The sequence below is a fragment of the Gymnoscopelus braueri genome, assembly GCF_963280865.1.
Source record: "Gymnoscopelus braueri genome assembly, chromosome: 22".
NCBI classification, from domain to species: Eukaryota; Metazoa; Chordata; class Actinopteri; order Myctophiformes; family Myctophidae; genus Gymnoscopelus; species Gymnoscopelus braueri.
The window spans coordinates 36,330,080-36,355,100 of NC_137624.1; the positions used below are offsets into that span (position 1 = coordinate 36,330,080).

At 40.6% G+C, this 25,021-nt stretch overlaps 1 protein-coding gene across 1 annotated transcript in view; it reads left to right on the plus strand.

Moving 5' to 3' along the window:
- Positions 1-460: 460 nt before the first annotated feature.
- The window catches only part of map1b (microtubule-associated protein 1B), a 35,572-nt gene continuing 11,011 nt past the window's right edge, over positions 461-25,021 (plus strand). Inside the window, exons 1-4 of the mRNA XM_080420016.1 lie at positions 461-678; positions 5,565-5,666; positions 21,258-21,340; positions 24,854-24,994. Coding sequence (XP_080276142.1) covers positions 471-678; positions 5,565-5,666; positions 21,258-21,340; positions 24,854-24,994 — 534 coding nt within the window. The 5' untranslated portion in view covers positions 461-470. The remainder of the gene's footprint in view (positions 679-5,564; positions 5,667-21,257; positions 21,341-24,853; positions 24,995-25,021) is intronic.

Genomic DNA, 25,021 nt, shown 5'->3' on the forward strand with positions numbered 1-25,021 from the left:
ATATTTTTTTCACAATGATTATTGTGTAAAAAAATATATAAAAACAGAGCAATTAAAAAAAATTATAAGATAATTAAAAACAAATCTGTTGCTCTGAAAGTTGCTCTGAAATAAAAAAAAATATTATTATTATTTCTTTCTTTCTTTTTTGTTCCAGTATAGCTTTGAGTTCGCTCAGGGATGACATCAGCTGTGAGTGTGCGAATTCCACCCTCTTCTTCTTCTTCTTCTTCTTCTCCTTCTCCTTCTCCCCGGTTACTGAATATGAGTCTATGACACACAGTCTGCGGGTATAAAAGGGCTGGGGCCACTGAGCCACTCCTATCAGTACTGTAGCCCATGTCTGGAGGAGATCCAACACCTCCCCGAAACACTGACTAACCCAGGGAGTGTGTGAGAGTGCGCGTGTGTGTGTGAGCGCGCGCGTGTGTGTGGGGCCGTGCGTGGTGGTTGGAACACAGACATAGAGGATGGCGACTCTCGTAGAATCCTCCGCAGCAGCAGATCTGATGATGATGGAAACGTTAACATCGGGCACCAACAGCAACGCCATGGCGTCCCCGACGTCCTCCAGCCTCTCGCAGCACTTTGTCGACAGTAAATTCTACCTGCTGGTGGTGATCGGGGAGATCGTGGCGGAGGAGCACCTAAAGTGTGCCATTGCGGACATTGAGAAAGGTAGGCTGGCTGAGAGAGAAGAAGAGGCTCAGGCTGGAATGGAATGGATGGAGTAACGGTTACATTGTAACGGTTCAGACAGGTGGCGACAACATCAGACACCAGGCGCAAACAACTCTGTCTACAATGTAGCGTTTTATATGGTGAAGCTGCGTTGAAGTTAAAGGAGTAGTTCACCCCCAAAAAACATGACTTATTCTATCAAAACACACCCTATGAAGACTTGAATCAATAGAGATTTCTTTGTTTTTGTCGCATTTTTAAGCTAATAATTTAATGACCGGCGGGTCACTGAGTCCCCTAATGACCGATGACCCGGTCATCAAGTTATTGGCTCAGGAATGCGACAAAACCCCAAAAAATCTCCATGAATTCAAGGCTTACTGGGGTGTGCAATTGATAGAAAATAAGTAATTTTTTGGGTGAACTACTCCTTTAATGTTGTATTCTGTAGCCTGCTCTGTCGTACAGACAATAGCAGATCTACAAGCTCACAAACTGCCTAGCTCCAACGTTTTTTAACATTCAGTTAATTGATCATCACTCGTTTTCTGTCAAGCTGTGCCCATTTAAACGTGCAGCGCCCGTTAATGGATAAGATCTCTTAATGGACACGTTTTGGAGATATTGGATACTTTGTTGCCACACAGGAGCTATTATTGATCTGAGATCAGCCCCTCCCTTTATTATTAGGCCTATGTCATCAATTCTGGTTTGTCTTTAAAGAGGCAGCTCTATAGCCTCTAGAATAGATGCAGCTGCACCAGAGACCTTATAATTCCCCCGTTTCTATGAGCACCTAAATGATCACCAAACAGTCACCATTTGTTTTTGTTTTTGTTTGTTTGTTCATATATTGGAATAATAGCCTTTAGGCCAATGTTGTCATCCATTCATTCCCAGACACGTGGATAAGTCCTCTATGATAAAAGCTGACAAGAATGATTCAGCATTTATTTTTATCTATGCGTCAATACACTTACAGGCCGGAGCTCTGCCTTTCTTTGGCCGCGTTCCAAGATGAATAATTGGGCTTTTCCCTGTAAAACACCTGCCAGTAGTAGTGGAGGGTGGGAACTGGGAAGGGTCGGGTCTAGGGGGCTGGTAGGGGGGCTATTGTTTCAGGGGGAAAGAAAGAATCCTTTTACGTTTTCTGTTTCACAATAATTATAGCAAAAGTGCGTTTTGTCCTGAATTCGTCTGAAGAATGTAGCCTATTCCCCAATATGTGTGTTTCAAATGATGTTACCTCTATTGTATAGTATATGGTTTTAGAATAGGGTATAATACCCAGCCCATTATGCTTAAATTAATTTATATATTTCAGTGAAAATAGTATAACATAATAATATAATAATGATAATATCAATAATATAATTTAATACAATTAAAGCTATTTGTGTTTCAAATGATGATACCTCTATTAGTACCCTATGGTTTCAGAATATAGCCTAATACCCAGCCCATTATGTTTAATTTATTATATATTTAACTGGAAAATTGCTGATCTACAAGCTCACATGCGATGCGTTGTGAGCTTGTAGATCTGCTATTTTCAGGGCGCATCATCATCATTATGTGTCCATCACCATCATCATCCTGCATCCAGCTGTCTAGCTGTCTCTCATCCGATGCCGGCTAGTGGGCGTGGCTCGGTCCGCACTGCGGTCCCTACGGAAAGTACGTAAGGAACGCTATTCACGTAGAGCCAGAGAGCAGTGTGTCTGTCAGTGTTGCCATGTCCGCTTATTATAAGCGACGTTGGGCTTCCTTTTCTGTAAAGTTGCTTGTAAATATTGGTGGTTGCGTTTTTTTGGCCTTGTTTCTAAAGTGTAGTTGCGACGCTTTGTGAGCTTGTAGATATGCTATTGTCAAATAGCCGACGTGCTGCACATGTGGCCTAGTCGCTTCTCTTGGGCCTGTTTTCATAGACCTGGTTGCTTATTTCTCTCACAAAATCTGGCAACACTGGTGTCTGTGCCCAACAAGTGTAGCCTATAATAAACTACAGGTTGTTTGACACAAGACATAAGGATTGTGCATGCCAGCTTAAGGCTATTTTGTTTGACTGGAAAATTGTGACGTAGTGGGTGACATCTCTGTAAACCTCGAAGGCTAGGCTGCTGTAGGCCTAAACTACACAATAGAAGGAATATTTGGTAGCCCATAAAATAGCCTTTCTTTTATGGAGGAACAGTTCGTTTACTTCCCTGCCCTATATTCACTAATAATCTAAAAAAATAAAAATATCATGCAAACTTGTTGATGCCCAAGTAAGTGTTATATTTGATTTTTTTGCTTGAGTGGATGGTTTCTTTTTTAATTAGAAGTAGGCCACTGAAGTAACATGTTGCAGATTTTGATGAAAAGAAGGGAATTTGAAAGGAATTTTAACCCTTTGCATTTACAGATCGCTTTCAGTCATATCGTATTCAGGTTATTGTGTAGGACTTTCCATGATTTATTTGTTAAGAATCGATATTACCATATCGTCACATATGATGTATTTATGTGTGATGCCTGCCATTGTTGCCCCCTAACCCTGAATATGCTGTAAATAATCATAAACTATAGCCTAATCATCATCTATAAGCAACAAGTCATAGTCTTGTAGAGCCCCATTTTCTTCATTGCATGTCTTCCAAACCTTTCACCACTATTTGGAACCAGAGCATACAGTGAAATAACTGTAGCCTACATGAAATGCATAGCAAATTTTCTGGATTGTTGTGTGATGGGCACTTCTACTTGCCACGCCCTTTGTTTTAGGCTTGGACTATTTTTTAATAGGCCTATAACTACTGTACCATGCATGCCTCAGTATCAGAAAACAGGATCACATGGTAAAGATTGACTTGTGTTTTCTGAAATACTATTTAAGGTTAATATTAAATCTCAATTCAAAATCCCAATTTGTGATCTCTACAGTGATTCTCAACCCTTTTAATTTCAAGGACCCCCAGTTTGATATGCGTTAGGCCACGGACCCCCCCATTTGACATGAGTTTTATCTATGGAATCCCAATCTACGATGTCAAATCCTAGATTGGGTTAATTTAGTTCTGAGAGTGTACAAATGGAACCAAATGGACCCGTGGGCAGATTTTGTGGTTTGTTTTCCAGTTTGGGTTAAAAATAATAGCAGCTAGGCTAGTGAACAAAAGGAGAAGGTCCGCACACATGCTCCCAACATAATTTAATAACAGAGCGGTCAATAAATAACAACGTTAACGTTTCGGCCTATGTGGCCTTCGTCAGGTATCCTGAGCTGAGTGAGAAGACAGGTATATAAAGAGACAACAGAGGGCAGAGTTCACAAATCACTGAATGAAGACACCCGGGGACAACGCCCCAATTTGTAATTGGAATTAACCGTCTATGTCAGAGTCAACAGATGCATAGATCAGCCATTATTGTTCCTATTTGGCCATCACGAAAAGAAAAAAAATTATACATATCAACTAAGTGTCCATACCCCATACAAAATACCTGTCCACAATGTATAACAACAAAGCTCCCTGAGCTATACAGAGAGTCAACACAGTCAGATATATACAAAAAATAAAACATGCAATGTAAAATAATAATACAATATTAAAAAGACAAGACAAGTTATGTTACAGGAATGGTTTGATGTAGGCTAGGCTAGTGAACAATGCAGTTGCAGCCAATAACATGCATAATAGTGTGATAGATTTAGCTGTGCCCAGGCCCCAAAGCCATGGGTGTGTCACTGGTCAATGATTGCAGATTCATCACAACACCTACATCTTAAACATTCCATTTATGAACTTCATTAGCTGCAGCTGCGTTGCTTACATCAGGTCAGCCTTTAGCCTACTTTGTTTTTACGCTGCTGTATAGTTTTTAACCTGAACAGGAAAATAACCTACGAAATCAGCCCATGGTTTCATCGCGCTTTTAGAGTAGCTTAGAGTCTGGCCAAAAACACTATTTAGAAACCAGGGCTGGGGGAAACAATATGGACGCCCGTCGTGTGCATATACAGTGGTTGCTGCTATGTCTAAAATGAAATGTGCATACAGCGCACAAAGTAAGAACTTTCACTCAATGCAAATTCACCTGCAGGGGGGAAAAAAACATTGAGGTTTCCCGCACAATTGCAGGTTTTCTTTCTCCTTTCACATTTAATCCCCGCAACATACTTAACAGAAAGCTGTTCTGGGCATGATTTCTTTTGTGGAATAAATAGCAGGGTGATAAGCATCACTCATCTCAGAAAGGCTGGTGGTGGGCCTGGCCCATGCAGGACGAATCAGAAACGACTAAAAGACATATTTCTGAGTATCGATTTCCTCTCATGTCAAAATAGAACACGTACTTGTTCGGTCAGGGCCTTATTGAATGGCAAGGAGTCTATTGACCAGGCTCAAGCAGGTGTGTGGGATTTATAATGAAAAATGTATGATTAATGTATGAACGTTTAGACCTGTTCCAAACGGTTTTGATATGAATTTAGTCGGAAGAATATCGATTATTTCCCAGACAGCAATTATATGGATGAAAAGACAAAATGAACTTGTTCATGTTGCCATTCCCCCTCCTTTAGCGTGGAAACCAGACGAATCTGCCAGTGCAAAAACTACACTACACTCGGCAGATTAGTCTGTCCCCGCTCGGTTGTGATTGGATTTCGCTGCCCCCGAAGTTGTGGGGCACCAATCAGGAACCAGTATGCAAATATGGGGCAGGTTTATCAACGGAGACATTTTTTTAATCCGCCCCTTGGAAATGCAGGCTCCACACAGAGATTCCAGACTAATATCTAGGCAGTGATATTAGTCTGGCCATGTCAGGCTACCCCTCCTTGTTGTTCTTTCTCTTTTATTGATTTGTCTCTCCTCTTCTTTTCTCATACCATCCAGGAATCCGTTCATGGGATACCAACCTCATTGACTGTAACCTGGACCAGGAACTCAAGCTCTTTGTGTCCCGACACTCGGCTCGTTTCTCTGCTGATGTCAAAGGTAAGACACACTGGCCTTTCACAATTCAACTATTTTCGTGATCGTGGCGGCCCTAAAGACAGACAAAAACCGGAAGAGAAACCAAGTCTATACACTGTTAAAGGAGCAGTTCACCAAAAAAATAACACATTTTCTATCAATTACACACCCCATGAAGCCTTGAATTCATGGAGATTTTTTTGGTTTTTGTCGCATTCCTAAGCCAATAATTAGATGAGCAGCGGAGTCTCAAAGAGTCTCCATTGTGTCTCCTACCGGAGACTCCGCAGGTCATCAAATTATTGGCTTAGGAATGCGACAAAAACTAAACAATCTCCATGACTTCAAGGCTTCATGGGGTGTGTAATTGATAGAAAATAAGCTTTTTTTTGGGTGAACTACTCCCTTTAATCCTGAGCGTTCATTTAACTCTGAGAGGGTATAAATACAACCAAATTGTACCCTCTCAGAGTTACAAATGGATAAATGAACACCAAGGATTTCATTGATAGGCTCTTATACGTTAAAAAATGGAAGATCCGGGCACTCGAGGTTAAAACAGCCTTTATTTAAACCAACATATTTCAACCAAAAACGGTCTTCATCAGGGCCCTGGTCCCATTTTTTTATCTGATGTTTTATCCCGTCTGATCCAGGAGTTTTTGACTATTACGTCTCCGGTGAGCACCTGTTTGCCTCGTTCTCTCCGGCTCTTAATATAAGCACTTATATTTACCGTGTGTAAAGAAAGTGCTTCTGCCTTCCGTGAACAAATTAACAGCTGCAGCGTTGTCCATTTTTAATACCTCATAAATAAAGCCTTAAAAAAATAAATCTTACCTCATACAGTATAATAGCATACAATGCCAGATCATAGTCAGCTGTATATACCACCAGAACTCCCTACAGACCTACACTAAGCACTGCGTGGTGCTTTATTACCTTATCTCCGGATGTGCCCTGTTGTTGGCTATCAGCTTCTAATGCCCCTATGCAGTGTTGCCAGATTCTGTGAGAGAAACAAGCAACCAGGTCTAGGAAAACCAGCCCAAAAGAAGTGACTATGGGCCACATGAGCACTTTAACATATACATCAGCTATTTGAAAATAGCAGATCTACAAGCTCACAACGCGTCGCGATGCGACGCGTTGTGAGCTTGTAGATCGGCTATTTTCAAATAAAATCTTGCAGGGAAATTATTATAAGCAGACCTGGCAACCCTGCCCCTATGGGCAGTGATTTTTAGCAAGGTAAAGAATGGACCCTATATAGGGGGACGGAATGGATCTACAGCAGGACATGTGGTGAGTCAGGGGGGGAAGTATGACCTTGATCTCACACAGGTCTCCTGCCTGGCCGGGTTCCATATTGGTTATAGACAGCAGGGCTTCTTCATTCAATGCTGATGACTCAGGCCGTCAATAGAAACGCCATGTCTCATAGCCACCGTTTGTACTGTAGATGAGATAAGATCCGTGGGGGTAAAGTAACATCAGTGGTGTAAAGTAACTAAGTACATTTACTCAAGTACTCTACTTAAGAACAATTTTGAGGTACTTTTACTTAACTGGAGTATTTCCCATTTTCTGTACTTTTACTTCTACTCCACTACATCTCAGAGGCATCCATTTTATCCATTTGCAAACTTGTGAAATGGGACATTCTGCATAATGAGTACTTTTACTTTTGGTACTTTAAGTACATTTTGATACCAATGCTTTTGTGCTTTCACTCAAGTACATTTTTAATTCTGGACTTTTACTTCTAACAGAGTACTTCTACATTGCAGTATTGATACTTTTACTTAAGTAAACATTTTTTTTTTACTTTTTCCACCACTGGATAAGATGAGATAAATAAGGCAACTTTATTGTCCATTAAATTTGCATAAAATTGACTGGCAACACAGTGTAAAACAGACAGTAAACAGAAGGATAGATGGATGGGGTGAAAACATCATCTCCAACTCCCTGCCTGTCGGCTTTGCTGTAGATAAAAACGCAGCTAAAATATATGAGTAGTACATAAAACACTTTCCAATAGCAGCAACAGCAGCTGTGTGTGTGTGTGTGTGTGTGTGTGTGTGTGTGTGTGTGTGTGCGTGCGTGCGTGGTACTCAGTTAAAATAGCCTCAGCAGAGGGCATGAATTCTTTCTTGTACCCTTTCGTCTTGGCTAGTCAGTCTCCTGCCCGATGGCAACAGCTGGAGTTCATCTTTTGGATTTTTTCTGGTCATTTCTATCTCAAAATAAGTGCTCTGCAGGAGGTGAGCCGTCTAGATATAGGTCTGTCTGTCTGTATGTCTGTCTGTCTGTCTGTCTGTGTGAGTGTCCCCCAAACCTCTGGACCGATCAGCTCCCAGTGCCACTTTTTCCCCCCAACATATGTTTTATATTATTTTTTAAATATTTTATATTGGAAGTCAATGCGGCTCAGATCGGGCTGAAAACTTGTCATACGTCACAGATGATGTCATAGAAAGATCACTGACCTCACAGACTGGCCACAGGAAAGCCACTTTGTTATTATTACCCCATCTTGTTGCCTTGCTTCCTTTCAGAATTTACAGAGATGAAAGAGGGAATTGATGCAAATTGAAAAAAAATCCATTATATGACATTTAGGCCAGATAAGGAGAGTGACATTGTCCAGTTTGCATTGTCTGACCTCCAGAGCTTACTGTGTGTGTGTGTGTGTGTGTGTGTGTGTGTGTGTGTGTGTGTGTGTGTGTGTGTGTGTGTGTGTGTGTGTGTGTGTGTGTGTGTGTGTGTGTGTGTGTGTGTGTGTGTGTGTGTGTGTGTGTGTGTGTGTGTGTGTGTGTGTGTGTGTGTGTGTTTTATATATTTTTAAATGTGTGTGTATATATATTAGCATTACTCTCACACATTCTTGTATCAGGTGCAGGAAGATCTACCTACTGTACACTGTCTTTGAGTTATTACTGCTGCTGGATGCAGTAAACAATTTCTAAAGCACAGTCGATGAAGCATTGTCTTTGAAAGACCAAAGAAGGAGAATCTGTCCTTATAGATTTTAGATTCATGGTCCATTGCCTTTTCTCACATGAAACATGATCTAGTATGATTCCTCTGTTTGCATATTGTAGCCGTGGGGCCAAAACCTTGTATGGCCAAAACCGTTACTTTTCCGTTAATGGAAAAAAATAACCTGTGTTCCAATGTAGATATTATTTTGCTCATACTTTTCATTTATATCTATAAATCCCACAGACAGACATAACCATTTTCAACGTGGCGTTCCTATTTTGGGCATGTCATTATAGGTGATTTTTTTTTGTTGCCAGAATAGCCAATCTTCAACGTTGTTTTTGCTACTTTTGTTTGACACTAGTTGCTAAGTATAAAATAGGGCATTCATTTATGAGAAAAAAAAGAATTAAAAAACATTATACAAGGTTTCTGCCTGACAGCGACAGCATTTTACATACCACAGCAAACCTGCATGTGAAATCAGGTTCATTAGACCAAATCCACATCATGCCTGGCTGTCACCCCACCCTGTTTGTACTCTCTCCTCCTCCTCCTCCTCCTCCTCCTCCGCTCCTTCCTCCTCCTGTTCTCCTCCTCCTGTGCGTGGTGGTGGTTGTTGCCCTGCGACGCAGCATAGATGCAGCACAGAGATGTAGGTAATTAGCAGATCTTAGAATTCCCCCGACGGTTCCGTCTCTGTCCCTGAAAAGAGCGGTAGGAGGAGAACACAAAGGACGGGGAAAGAAGAAAGGGTGTGGAGAGAGAGAGAGAGAGAGATAGAGAGAGCGAGAGAGAGAGACACGGAAGAGAAGGACGATTCAAAGGGAAAGCTAGAGAGAGAGAGAGAGAAAGAGGCCATGGAGGATGAGGTAGAAGAGAGAGCGAGACTGAAGGCAACTAGGACTGCCACGATCATGGCATTTTAGTTGATTAATTGTCATACAAATAATTGCAATTAGTGATTTAATTGTGTTTTAGGCATTGAACATTGGAGCACTTAAATTAAAATGCGTTTCTGCTTGACTTTTATGCTTTGTAAACATAAATTGCACATGCAGGGCAGATATGACAAATAACTTAAATACAATGCCCAGGCTATATGTACTTTCCCCTAATGTTCATAACAACGACATGGACATAATGATGGAATTATAATGAACAAATGTTCATTTTATCCGGCTGTTTTTATACAGATGAATGAAAAACGATTCTAATGATTAATGCAAAAATAACTGCGACAAGCTCAAATAGTTGCGATCAGGCGATTATGTAAAAATTGTGACAGTCAACTGAGCTGAGATGAAGAAGACGGGGAAGGAGACATACGGTAGTTAATAGAGATATAGATGCATGGACAGCAGAGCAGGTGTAGTACTGTATATAGGGGATCCCTGGTGTCCCCTGCTGTCTTGCCAAACAGTTCCAACCTGGCTACCTCCATCTGGCCAACTAATCATCTCTCAGTGTAATTGGCTTGATGATTCCAACCCCTCCCCTCCTCCCTCCCTCCCTCCCTCCCTCTCTCTCCACCTCAAACTGATGTGTGGTGAACAGTTTGGTGCAAAATGGCTGCCTTGCCGTGCATGACTCAGGTCATATTGGTGGTGGATGAGGTCAGTTCCCCCATTCACTGTGAAGCACTTTGGGGATCAAGATAAGTGCTGTATATAAATGTAATCCATTATTATTTTATATTATTATTATGGCGTGGCTCCGTAGGAGGCCAGTTGTCTACGAATAATAATAATAAGCTTTATTTGTATAGCACCTTTCATGACATGAAATGCAGCTCAAAGAACTTTACAGAGCAAGAATAAAGCACAAGAGTTTTACAGAAAAAGTAAAAATAATTTAACAATAAAGCAAAAAAAAAGAAAAGCAAAGGCATAAAACAACATTAAAATGATAGCAAAAAGGCAGTGAAGTGAATCAGGCAAAACAGTGAGGACATGAATAACAACACAGAGATTTAAAAATCAACTAAAAGCAAAAGTGAAGAAATACTGTAGGTCTTGAGCTGTGCTTTAAAGCTATCTATAGAGTCTGTGTGTCTGTGTGTCTGTGTGTCTGTGTAGCTAATCTCGCAAACCGCTGGGCCGATCTGCGTCAAATGTCTTGTGCACGTTTCCAGTAGGCAGAGGAAGTATGTGTCGTATATTTTTTTGATATTTTACTTTTATTTTATTATGGAAGGGAACATCAGTAAGGCTATTACTTGACCAACGTTTATACTTGTCCGTGGAGGACAATGTTTTTACGCACAAGCTGATGCACTGACCGCAAACCGCTAATGCACACATAATAATGCAACACAGTAAATGTATAGGCAGACTAAAAGTTACATACAGTATGTAGGCATATATGTGGCTGACCTTCGTGAAATAAAATGCATTGATTTAACCCTGCCTTAGCCTCAGGAAGACAAAATAACTACAACATAAAGCTACTTGTTTCAAATTCAAAGATTACATTATATCAATCAGAGCACATTTGCACAGTAGTTGTACAATTTATGAACTATACTCTGTCAAAATCAGCAAGCTAAGAAAGCAAACTCACCAACCTAAGTAGCGTTTTCTGTCTGTCTGCTCCGTTTCACTAACCTTAACCTACTTCTTTCTGTCATGGACAAGCTGCAAAGCCCCCCCCCCCACACACACACACACACACACATACACACACACACACACCCCCCCACACACACACACACACACACACACACACACACACACACACACACACACACACACACACACACACACACACACACACACACACACACACACACGCACACGCACACGCACACGCACACGCACACGCACACACACACACACACACACACACACACACAACTACCAGCGCTGGTGCTGAATTCCATACAATCCACATCTGTCACCTGATTGTCGCCAGGTGGCTGCAGCGACAATGACCCAAATTATTGTGGGCCACAATAACACCATAATCCAGGCTATATTTTATATATATAGCTTATACAAATCTGCTATTTTCACTACCTTTGTGCAATTGTATGATGAACTAGGGCATCGATTTATGAAAGAAATATAAAGAAAAAAGTTGAAATATGGAGGTTTCTGCCCGACAATTACATTGTGCAATTGTACATCTACTAGGGAGGCTTGGAAGTGAATGATGGTTGGTCGAAAACATAGCCCAGATATGGAGTCAAATTTATAGATGAATATATCTTAGCTGAATGCCCTCAAGCTCCAGATCCACAAGCCACACTCATCTTGTTTTTATCATTATGTCTGCATTTTCTTATTTATTTGGCCATAAGGCACCAATTTAAAATACGAATACACTTTCTGCAGCTTCTTCACAACAAAATTTCCTTTAAGCTTGCATCAGAAAGTGAAACTTGAGAGACTCTTGAGTGCTAAATAAGCAGCAATCATTCTTCACTATCACTTCCACGCCCTGGATTGCTGCTATACTCTACTGCTTTCTCAGCTCTCTCACTGTTTTCCTCCATCTCTGCAACTTAAATCATACATGAATTGCTTAATCAGGGGTATGGTGGAATCCTATCTCTTCCCCAGGGTTTGATTTGTAAAAACAAAACAAAAAAAACTAAACAGAGCGGGGGACATTGTCTTAACCACTTTAAACCTCTTCATAGGACAAATAGTTAACATAGCCAATAAAATATGTGAGCTTGTAGATCTGCTAGATTTTTTGCTATATATTTTATTATAAAACATTTTGATCAATGTTGACGAATTTGCCCAAAGTATTAGACTCCAGAGGTAATGTGGTTAACAACATACTTTTGTATTAAATTGTTACATTGTGATATTATCAAACATATCAGAAAGTCCATGTTTCCCAAAAGGAAATGCATTTATGTAATTCAGTCTGACCAGAATCAGGGATTACATTTATCCCCACTGGCCATAAAAATGAAAGAGAGGTGTGATATCAAAAGCAGAGTCAATGCACCGAGTGCCGCGCTATGAGCTTGCAGATCTGCTATTTTTTGAAAAATCAATTGAATATATACCGTATACATGTTTTAAAGCGAACATTTTCATCTCCGATCTGTGCTTCTGGGGGTCCCTGGAACAACATATTTATGGATGGGGGTCCGCGGCCAAATACATATCATTTTGGGGGTCCTTGACATGAAAAAGTTTGAGAACCACTGATATAACAACATACGTTTTTTTCAAAAAACTGTTTTAGAAGACATTTGTGAAGATATGCGCACATTTTCATGATTTTTCTAAAATAGCAGATCTACAAGCATCATAGCTTGTATATCTGCTATTTTTGAATAGCCCAAGAAATCTTAAAATTACACAGATGCGTTCCCGGTCTTAATGGATGGATCAAAGACAGCACCACAGCACATTGTGCTTTACATCTGAAGACTCACCTCTTGAGACTCCACCTTAGCCCGTAGCACTTGACGACCTTGCAGGCTTATGCAAAGGTTAACATGTCATTTAAATAGCATGTCATGCAGACAGATGCCAGGTTCATTTGTAAACCTCGGTCCTCGGGGAGGGCCCAGGGGGTCCCCAGCAAAATTAGTTAATAGCATCACAATCATTTTAGCCACTTATACGTTGGATATTCAAAAAATAGCACATATACAAGCTTGTGCATCTGCAATTTTTGAAAACGTGGAAAAATCTAAAAAAGGTTTTGAACGATTTTTAATCATTTAGATTTTTTTTAACACAAATCTTCTCTTTCCTGCGAGTCCCTAGCACAAAACATTTTCAGATGGGGGTCCGCGGCCCAAATACATATCGATTTGGGGGTCCTTCACATGAAAACGTTTGAGAACCATGCTGTTATAGTGTGTGTATATAGTTTCAATGTACAGATTATTTATTGTTTGATATTATACTGTTTAGACTGATGATAGGTTCTTGGCTTACCTATGATCCTACTATTTCTATGCATTTGATGTATTGCCTCGTGTTTACCTTACTTTACTGTAAGTCACTCTGGATTAAGCGTCTGCTAAATGCCTAAATGGTAAATTGTACATTACCATACATCTGAGGCTGTCACTGACAGCCTCAGATGTATGGTAAAACACTGACAGGCTGTCAGTGTTTATGTAGATCATCGCTGTTAGAAAGCCGTGTTTCTAAAACAGCATTGTCTAATGAAATCAGTGGACGTGTGTACCTAGGATGATATAAAACATTTAAGCAATTCTTTAACTTAGGCTGGTCATTTAAATGTTAAAATGCTAAATGCAAAATTGGAATAAACAGAGTAAGCCCTAGTCAATAATAATAATGAAAAAGGTAAATAATCACTTGCCTCATAGAAGCTTGGATACCGGGTCAACAATAAACCTAGCATCTGTCTAAACAACATGCTATCTAAATCACATTCTTAACATTTTGTGGTTGAGAAAAAACGAACAGAAAAAACTAAATATGAGAAAAGGAACCAAGATACATCAACAAAGGATATATGGAGAGTGAAGTGATATGGGGCTGAGGTTTAGTGTGTTGCTCACTAGAAAATACACAGTAAAGTTGTTAATTTATTTTTGCGGGGGGTTAAATAGACACTAATCATTTTACTGTGTTCTTGTGGGAAAAATAGAAAATACAAGGCAAGCAGTTGATGTTCCTTCTGTTTACTTTACCTGTTAGTACACAGAAGGATAGAAGGGAGGAAGAATGCAATTACCTGTCTGCTTGACAGATGATATGCCATACATCACAGTGAGTTAGGACTCCTCTGTGGGCCATGGTAAGCGCCAGGCCACACACATCATGATGGGAAAACAGAGCAAAGGAGAGCTATAGAAGAGAGAGGAAAGATGGGTCAAGGGAAAGAAGCTGAGACTCCCTGTGTCGTATAGATGGCTATATTATCTTCCGGGGGGCATATTATAGTTTCTCCTGCCCATCCTCTCTCCTCTGCAGACGGCACACTATAGCCTATAAGAGGCAGCTAGAGAATTAAAATGTCCCATCTTGAAACCACAAATCTATGCGCACCCCCTCCCCTGTGGAATGGTTCAGGACGTGACTCCAGGTAATGATCAATAGCGATTAAGAATGACAGATCACATTTCGTGTGTGTGTGTGGTGTGTGTGTGTGTGTGTGTGTGTGTGTGTGTGTGTGTGTGTGTGTGTGTGTGTGTGTGTGTGTGTGTGTGTGTGTGTGTGTGTGTGTGTGTGTGTGTGTGTGTGTGTGTGTGTGTGTGTGTGTGTGTGTGTGTGTGTGTGTGTGTGTGTGTGTGTGTGTGTGTGTGTGTGTGTGTGTGTGTGTGTGTGTGTGTGTGCGCGCGTGTGCGCGTGTATTCGTGCGTCTGTGTGAGTCATTTTCCTAATATGCAGTTTATAGAATATGATATCGTATTCATGATAATTGAGAATCCTCAGGCAGTAGGTTTTATTTGGCGCAGGCAGGCAGTTTAATCAGGGTAACGGAATCACCAATCAACATTATAGTGTGTGACATTATTAGTGCGATGACACACAGGTGGCTGAATAAATGAAAATGTCAGCCGGGTTGACAGCAGTGGCATCAGGCACAGGGACCTGCTGGTATTTTTAGTACCCAGTTGTCTCTGCTCCAGGATGCCTCCTTCTGTGCTTCCAGTGGAGCTGCCTGCCAGTGGTGGAAAAAGTACTCGTTTGCTTTTTTTACTTAAAGCATTGAGCATTAGTGAGGACCAATTATATGAAGATGGGTTGAAAATGGGTGAAGTCGTCCTTTAACCACTTAAACCCCAGGATCCATATTCTGAGGGAAAACCTTCGCAGAAAATAGCTGATCTACAAGCTTACAACGCGTCGCGTGCGACGTGTTGTAAGCTTGTAGATCTGCTATTTTCAGCGTAGATATTTAATGTAGAGCGAAAACAGAATACACTAGCATAGAGCCCTGAGGGACTCCGTTTAAGTAAAAGTAGCAATAGGCTACTAAAATGTAGAAATACTCTGATGTAACATGTTGTGAAAGTCCTGTATTCAAGATTTTACTCGAGTAAAGGTGTAAAAAGTTATTGGCAAATTGTACTTAAATTACCAAAAAGAAAACTAATAATTTATAGAGAATGTCCCATTGCACAAGTTTTTTAGTTTGTTTGTTTTACCCCAGAGAGTTTTAAAATGTGTCTAGATCTTTTGAAAACAGCTAATCTACAAACTCACAACGCATCACATCACATTGTGACATGTTGTGAGCTCCTAGATTGGGTATTTTCGAATAGACAAAGTATAAAAAAGGGCTTGATTGGTTAATGTAGGTTTTGTAATAATACTAATCTATATCATTTGTAATGAAAGTTTTCAAATAATTGTAGTGTGGAGTAAAAACTACAACATTTGCCTCTGAGATGTAATGGAGTAGAAGTATAAAGCATTGAAAAATGGACATACTGTAAGTAAAGTAAAAGTACCTCAAAATTTTTAGTAAATTAGCTTAGTTACTTTCCACCACTGGGAACTTCCCTTGGCAGTGTTGGTTTTGTACATTGGAGACAGGGTCAAGTGACATCGAAAACGTTCAGGGTCAGCTGAACATCATGAGGGAGAAACACGGCAACACAAAGAGCTGAGAGCTCTTTATACAGTAAATAAATAAGCATTCATCATCTACTCATTTATGAACATTATTACTTCTGTTGAAAAATAATTTGTGAAATATGTGGATCTCGTCTCTGTATCTACAGTGCATAGAAACAGTGTGACTCCTATGTGGATCTTGGACTTCATGTGTCCAGCCTGTGACATCAGCAGTGGTGGAAAAAGTACTCAAATTCTTTACTTAAGTAAAAGTACCAATACTGCAATATAAAAATACTCTGTTACAAGTAAAAGTCCAGAATTCAACATTTACTTGAGTAAAAGTACAAAAGTATTGGCATCAAAATGTACTTAAAGTACCAAAAGTAAAATTACTAAATATTTGAAAATAGCAGATCTACAGCTCACAACGCGTCGCGATGCGACGCGTTGTGAGCTTGTAGATCTGCTATTTTCAAATAGCCTAGGTATAAAATAGGGCTAAAGTTGTTAATGTACAGTATGTTTTATAATGTCATAATTTATATCTGAAAAGTAACTAGTAACTAACCTTTTCAAATAATTGTAGTGGAGTAAAAGTACAATATTTGCCTCTGAGATGTAGTGGAGTAGAAGTAAAAGTATTGGAAATTGGAAATACTCAAGTAAAGTACAAATACCTCAGAATTGTACTTAAGTACAGTACTTAAGTAAATGTACTTAGTTACTTTCCACCACTGGACATCAGTCATCTATGACGTCGGTCTATGACACATCTATGATGTATCTGTGACGTATGATGACTCCATATTTGGGCATGGTTCCTTCCAGCCCAATCCCAGCGCCATAGTTAGTTCCCATTACAAAATGAAAGTAAGGAGCATATTTGTGGAGGTACTTCTGTGGTGTCCTGACAGCGACAGCGTGCATACAAGATGGGAAATGATCTCTGAACAGACAGACAGACAGACGGGCACGCACACGCACAGATCTAGACATAGACAGCGAGCCTCTTGCAGAGCCACACTTGTAAAAAATATACTGTTCTTTTGGCTGTTTATTGCGCCACTATTAAAGGGTGGTTCAGTATATTTTCAGCTAGTGCGTGCGTGGTGGTGTTATGTCTGACGTCTAGGACAGCTCTCAGTGATGGGAGCAAATATGACATTTGCTCGCCTCCCACAGAGAGAGAGGGAGAGAGAGAGGGAGAGAGAGCTATGCCATGCAGGGATTTAACCTCTTTCAACCTGGCGCTGCTATTTTGAGCATGACATTATAAAAGGAAAATTCCTCCCCCCCAAAAATGTCAAAATCGATACGATACAGGTATTGGTATCGGAAACAACTCTACTTTACGGTCCCTTCATATTGGAATGATATCAGGATTGGACATCAAAGCAGTAGATGAACATACAGTAGGTTTGTTAGCGCTGGTTTTTCTCCGGCGTCCAAAGCACATCCAATGAGATGAGATTTCCCCCCCGATGTGTCGGCAGGCGAAGATCTCTGATCGTCTGGCTACTCGACTACACCAGTGGTTCTCAACCTGGGGGTCCCCACGTGACTTTTGGGGGGTCTCCAGATCACAGTGAAGTGACAATTGAAGGACTTTTAAGACCTTTTTAATAGGAGGAAAAGACCATTATTACATCAAAAGTGATCAACAAACTACAGTATACATGTACTATAAAAACTGGTCAACCATTGGACAAATTGTCAAATATTATAAGAAAGAGGAAAATATTGTGAAGATAGCCGATCTACAAGCTCACAACGCCTCGCTTTGCGAGGCGTTGTGAGCTTGTAGATCGGCTATTTTCACAATATTTATCTGTGGAACAGAGTCAAACTAAATGTATTGTCTCAACTCAAATACGATTATTTTGAGGGGTCCCCAGTTAAAATACGATTATTTTGAGGGGTCCCCAGTTCAAATATGATTATTTTGAGGGGTCCCCAGTTCAAATATGATTATTTTGAGGGGTCCCCAGTTCCAATATGATTATTTTGGGGGGTCACGGCCTGAAAGGGTTGAGAAGCACTGGACTACATGATGCGACATGGTGTTGTTAGCTTGTAGATCGGCTGAACCTTGGCAGAACGGTTTTGAAAGTATAAAACAGGGGCTTAGTTACTGGTGAGAGGTTTTATATTGATCCAAGGTGATTGCCAGACTAAAGCGTGTTCCAATAGCCATCACTATGATTCCATATTCTCACATTCTGTCCTTTTTAATAGGTCAGATACCAAAAAACTCAACATAAATTTCACTTCCATCAACATAATACCACTCTACCTCTAATAACTGTGATATTAGCAGGCGGAAAAATGCTTTGACCTCGTTTGAGGTCATACTAAAAGCTGTTTCCTCGAGGCCTTTTCTAAGAAAAGCACAGAGTTTTAAGATTGCTGCCGTGGCAGTCCAGTTTGTACAGAGTGGGGTCAAGTGTGATGCCATTGATGATGTTATTAAACTCCACAGAATGAACACCCAGCAGGTCAAGTTATAAGTATAGTGTATAGATAGACTAGAGAGGCAGAGTTTGCACTTGAAATGCCTTGTTGTTATTGTAAACGGTCTGTGGTAAATATCTTGAATCATAACTGCCTCAGTGCACTGGCACTACACTGTCAAAGCCAATTCAGTTCTTCCATGGGGAATGACAGCCTCCTCTGGGAAGAGCCTACAGGGTTAATGGCTACACCTTCATCATGAGAAACTGTCGGCTATATAAATATGTATGGAGAAATTGGCCCAGCATACAGACAGACAAACAGGCAGGCAGAAATGTACTGTTGTGTCATCCCCCGAGAAAAAAAAGCATATAAATTAACATATTATAATCAACAGTCATACACTATGAAAAAAGACCAGAAACAACATCACACACACACACACACACACACACACACGGAGAGAGAGAGAGAGAGAGAACTGTTAGTGAATATTGTAACTTTCATTCCGGTGTTTACTCTACAATACCAGAGAAATCAAATGATTCTGTAATTGTGCTTTCTCTGAGCATTGCATGTTATATTATTGTCGTCTGGTTGAAGGTTGAATAAATATACAAATTGGACTGTCACTGTGATGAATGTTTACATCCTGCAGTCCTGACAGTTTGAGCTGGTCGTTTGTTGTTTGTTTGTTAGTCTCACAGAAAATACCACAGTGTTATGGGCCATGCTGCATTGTGTGTATTTTCTGTTGCGGTGAAATTAAAGCTAACGGTATCTCGATGGCCGTGTTAGGCCGGTAATTACCGGTTTTGGGCCATTTTCAAAGACCAGAAAATATTATTCCCTGCGGACATCCTGGCCGGTAAAAAGAAAACAGGACAGCATTTATTATTATTATTATTATCACTGCAATTCAGACACATTTCAAATTCTCTCTCTCTCTCTCTCTCTCTCTCTGCCGGTAGGCAGCGGTTCCGGTAGGAGACACAAAGGAGACTCTTTGTGTCTCCTACCGGAACCGCTGCCGGTCATGCCGGACATGAATTCAGGTCTCCGTGGGGTGACTAATCGGAAAAAAAATCCTTTTGGGGGTGAACTATCCCTTTAAATATATTGTAAAGTGCATCCATCCAAATTGCATCTTGTAGAGAAAGATCACATGAACCGCACCTTTTCTCCTTTTCTGTAATGATGTAGCCTCATCCATTACCAGGACGGGTATAGGTGACACAGCATGACGGAGCATGCAGGCCCTGGTGGGGGCCAGTGGATGTCAGGTCACGGTGGGGCGATAATTGGATGTGCAGATCCAGCATGATGGAGAGGAAAGGTCATCGGGTGGTCAGAAAAGCCAGATCAACTTGACAGGAAACAAGAAAAATCATCCTCGGCTGCTCAGATTAGATCCAGTGCATAGCCTATGCACTCACATACGCGCACAATTTAGGCATTTAGCAGATGCTCCTTTCCAGAGCGACTAACAAGTGCAAAATCAGAGTATGAACCCTATAGTCCACTGGTTCTCAACCTTTTCAGGCCACGACCCCCACAAATAATCATGTTTGAACTGGGGACCCCCCCCACCCTGACAAGCACTTTGAATTGTAGGAGTTGAGGCATTACATTTAGTTTGACTCTGTACTACAGATAAAATAGCAGATCTACAAGCTCACAACGCCTCGCAATGCGAGGCGTTGTGAGCTTGTAGTTCGGCTATTTTCAATTTTTGGGCGGTGTAGCCGCCCCTATAAGTGGGGTTGGGACACCTCATTAGTACACCCTTCGCTGTACTGTGATTGGCTCATAATTAGTACACCCCTAGCATTAGTACACCCCTAGCTGTACTGTGATTGGCTAGCGAGACACATGATGAAATGAATAACCTATAAATAGGACTATGCACTTAAAAAAAACTACTTTTTTTTTAAAGTGAGCTTCCATCACTGTGATGACCACTGTGATGACCACACCGCCCACTTCACACTGGGTGTGATTTTTTGGGCGGTGAAACCGCCCCTATAAGTGAGATTTGGAAAAATGTACATTTTCCTGCGCTGTGATCTGGGCCCAGGAAATTTGTACAATTATCCTGCGCTGTGATTGGCCAATCACAGTCTATTCAGGACTGTGATTGGCCCTATATAAGAAACCATAACTTGAAAAAAACCAAAAATTGGTTTTTTTCAAGTTATGGTTTCGTCCATCATAAAGAGTGTTTCAATAAATGTATTTATCTTTTGTACATGATTGGTTGACTCCATTCAGTATTGTGATTAGATAGCAAGACACCGCCCACTTCACACAGGGTGTGATTTTTTTGTCTCTTTCTTATATTATTTGACAATTTGGCCAATGTTTGACCAGTTTTTATAGCATAGTAGTCTGTTGATTACTTTTGATGCAGTAATGGTCTTTTTTCTTTTCTTTCTTTCTTTTTTGTGGTATTAAAAAGGTCTTAAAAGTCCTTAAATTGTCACTTTACTGTCATCTGGGGCCCCCCCCAAAATCATGTGGGGTCCCCCCTAGGGGTCCCGGCCCTCAAGTTGAGAACCACTGCTATAGCCAAAATGGAGTGCAAAGAGAACATTTGTGATATAGTTGTACGGAAGTCTTTGCTTAATCTTTTTTGTTGTTTTTGTTGTCGTCCTTACAGGCCAGAGGATTCTTCACCACAAAAGCACCGTCCTGGAGACCGTGGTGCTTATCAACCCATCAGAAGACGCCGTCAGCACGGAGGTAAAAAAAAAACGCTGTCTCAGAGTTATCGTTCTAGTAGAAATCTCTTTCCTCCATTTTTTTATCTGATTTATTTGAAAAGCCAAAAAAGACGTAGTTACAGCAAGTTCAAGGATTACACAAGAAAGTCCTGAGACTTATTTCCGTTTGAGGTCCTCTCACATTTAACGGTCAATAAGTAAAAAAATATACATTACAATACAAAACACATGACAATAACATAATGCAATACACTCCCTTACCTTTCCCTAGGCTAATGACCCTCTATAGGGGAACCTTTTCTAATAGACATGCTTTTGTCTGCTGCTTAACCCTTTTAGACCGGGAAATAATCTGTGTAATTTTTAGATTTCTTTGGCTATTACAAAAATTGCAGATATACAAGCTCATAGCGCGGCACAGAGTGCCGTGCTACGAGCTTGTAGATCTGCTATTTTTGAAAAATCTTGAAGATTTGTGCAAATCTTTGTATATATATTTTTTAAGAGCAAACATTTGTAACTCAAATCTTTGCTTCTACAAATGTCTTCTAAATCCTAACAGTTTTTTTAAAAACAATTATGTGTTATGTAATATCAGTGGTCCTCAAAAAATGTTCATGTCAAAGACCCCCAAAATGATATGTATTTGGCCGTGGACCCCCATCTCAAAATATGTTGATCCAGGGACCCCCCAGAAGCAAAGATTTGAGTAAAAAATATATAAATATTCAAAGATTTGCACACATTTTCATGATTTTTCAAAAAGCTCATAGCGCGGCACTCGGTGCAGCGCTACGACCTTTTAGATCTGCTATTTTTGAATGGCCAAAGAAATCTTAAAATGACACAGATTCTTCCTCGGTCTTAATGGGTTAAAAGAACCTCAGATTGGTTGTCAGTTTGACAGTGGGTTTCGAGGTCGTTCCACTGTGATGTTCCGTTGCTCGCGCTCTCATCTCTCCTCCTCCCAGAGACACAGTCAATCACGGGTCTTAAATAAGCATGCATGTGACTCATTACTTGAAAAGGACGACAGCTTGAAACAACTTAATCAGCAGAACTATGCAGCCTTGGTAATACAAGCTGCTGCTTAGAGTGCCTGCCAGACGAGACAAGAAGATGTGAAAAATTAGAAGCTCTGAAAGAACACAGACTGCAGAGTTTCTTGTGCACGCTGCCAGCCCAGTGGTGGAAAAAGTACTCACATTTCTTACTCAAGTAAAAGTATCAATGCTGCATTGCAGAAATACTCTGTTACAAGTAAAAGTCCGGAATTAAAATTTTAATTGAGTAAAAAGTACAAAGGTATTGGTAATTAAATGTACTTAAACTACCAAAAGTAAAAGTACTAAAATGCTTGAAAATAGCAGATCTACAAGCTCACGACACGTTGTGAGCTTGTAGATCTGCTATTTTCAAATAGCCTAGGTATAAAATAGGGTAACTACAACTAGTAAATAAAGTTTTCAAATATTTGTAGTGGAGTAAAAGCACAATATTTGCCTCTGAGATGTAGTGGAGTAGAAGTAAAAGTACTGAAAATTGGAAGTACTCCAGTAAAGTAAAAAAAAAAAACTAAACATTTAAAGCACAGTACTTGAGTAAATGTACTTAGTTACTTTACACCACTGCTGCCAGCTGCCCAAATTTTTTTCCACATAATGTCAATATTTGATTTGTGTTAAAATCGGCTAATGGGGAGGACGGGGGGGGCGGGCAGGAGGACCTATGACTCAGACATAAATAAGAGGCCGGCCGGCAGACCGTCACTATGACTCAGACATAACCCTGTCACATGCCCATATATGGGCATATACTAATGACATCAGGGATGTCCATATATGTTCATAAAAGGAACAAGAAACTCTAGTGTTTAGAGTTATTTACAGATTCTGTGATTTCATAATCTTATCAACATGACGTCAGAGATCCACAAGGAAACCACGCCATTATTAGACACCGTCTTAAGTTTCCATAAACCAGTGTTTTTGTAACCTTTGATAGACTCCAGATATATTATCCACTTAAATCCTATATATTTCGTTGTATGACAAGTTGCTGATCATATAGCTCAGTGGTTTTCAACCTTTTTCATGTCAAGGACCCCCAAATTGACACATATTAGCCCACGGACCCCCACTGGAAAAGATATGTCAGGGACTGAACCATTTAGATTTCTTGGGGTCCCAATCTACACTGTATCATCATCATCAGTGTTCATTTAACTGTGAGAGCGTACAAATGGAACCATTTGTACGCTCTCAGAGTTACAGACACATAAGGGTCAATTTGGTTCCTAACTATTAATTTGGCTGGGGACCCCCTGGAACCCCCTCAAGGTAGTGGTCCCCGGACCACTGGTTGAGAACCACTGATATAGCTGATAGATTTTTTCACAACATTTTCACCTACAGTACAAAGACATGCCCAAAATAGCGATGCCAGGATGAAATTGGTCGAGAGATTGGGTTGGGGTTTTCATTTTCTTTGTTACCCGTGCCTGTCACCATTTTGCTTTAACACCAACCCAGCTGTATCTGCGGTCAAGCTGTGCATATATAACAGCTCACAGCGCTGCAGGTTTGACCTGGCCAGCAGCCCGGAACAGACTAGATGACATTGAAGTGGAAGAAAACGCTGGGAGAATGAACATCAGCAATAGAGGGCGAGAGAGAAAGAAACGGAGAGAGAGAGAAGAAAAAGGGTTTAGAGGAGACAGAGTGACTCGGCTAATTAACTAATGGACTTGACTGAAGTGAATGTGGGGATACTTTAAATGCATATTTAATGAGACGGTTAATGTGATAACGGTGTGACTTCCTGGTTGATCTTGGGTTTTGTGAGGCCAGTCTGTGACGTCCGTCACCTATGACAGTGGTTTTCAACCTTTTTCATGCTGGGGACCCCTAAATTGATATACATTTGGCCGCGGACCCCCATCTGAAAATGTTTTGTGCCAGGGATATTCAAAGCTATGCACACATTTTCAAGATTTTTCAAAAATAGCAGATCTACAAGCTCATAGCGCGGCACTCGGTGCCGCGCTATGAGCTTGTACATCTGCTATTTTTGAATAGCCAAAGCTAAGTGGTTAAAATGATTGTGACGCTATGTTCCCCCCCCAAGGACCACTGCAGTGGTCCCCGGACCACTGGTTGAGAACCACTGATCTATGACGTATATGAATGACTCCAAGGTTTCAGCTTGTTCTGACCGCCATTGACCTCCAATGCATAGAATCAATACGTGGAAAAGCAATGCATGAATCTACTTCCTTGGCCTACTGACAGTGTGCACAAGACATTTCTGCGACATTAGTCCCAGGACTGATTGGTCCCAGACAAACAAATAGTATTTATTCTCCATAAACAGAAGTTGTAACTAACATTAGAAAATGATATCCATTGCTGTGTCTGAATGAATGTCTTTTTGTCCTGATCTGTTGTGTTGACCGCTTGTTGTTAACTGTAACTAACATACCAGAGAACAGGCTTTAATAATAAATGGGCTTTCGTTCTCTTTTAATTTCAAGGCTCGTTTGATGATCTCAGACACTGCCAGACACAAGCTGCTGGTCCTCTCTGGACAATGCTTTGAAAACACCGGGGAGCTCATTCTTCAGTCTGGATCCTTTTCTTTCTTCAACTTCATAGACATTTTCACCGACCAAGAGGTGAGTCGTGATTTCTTGTGCTTCATT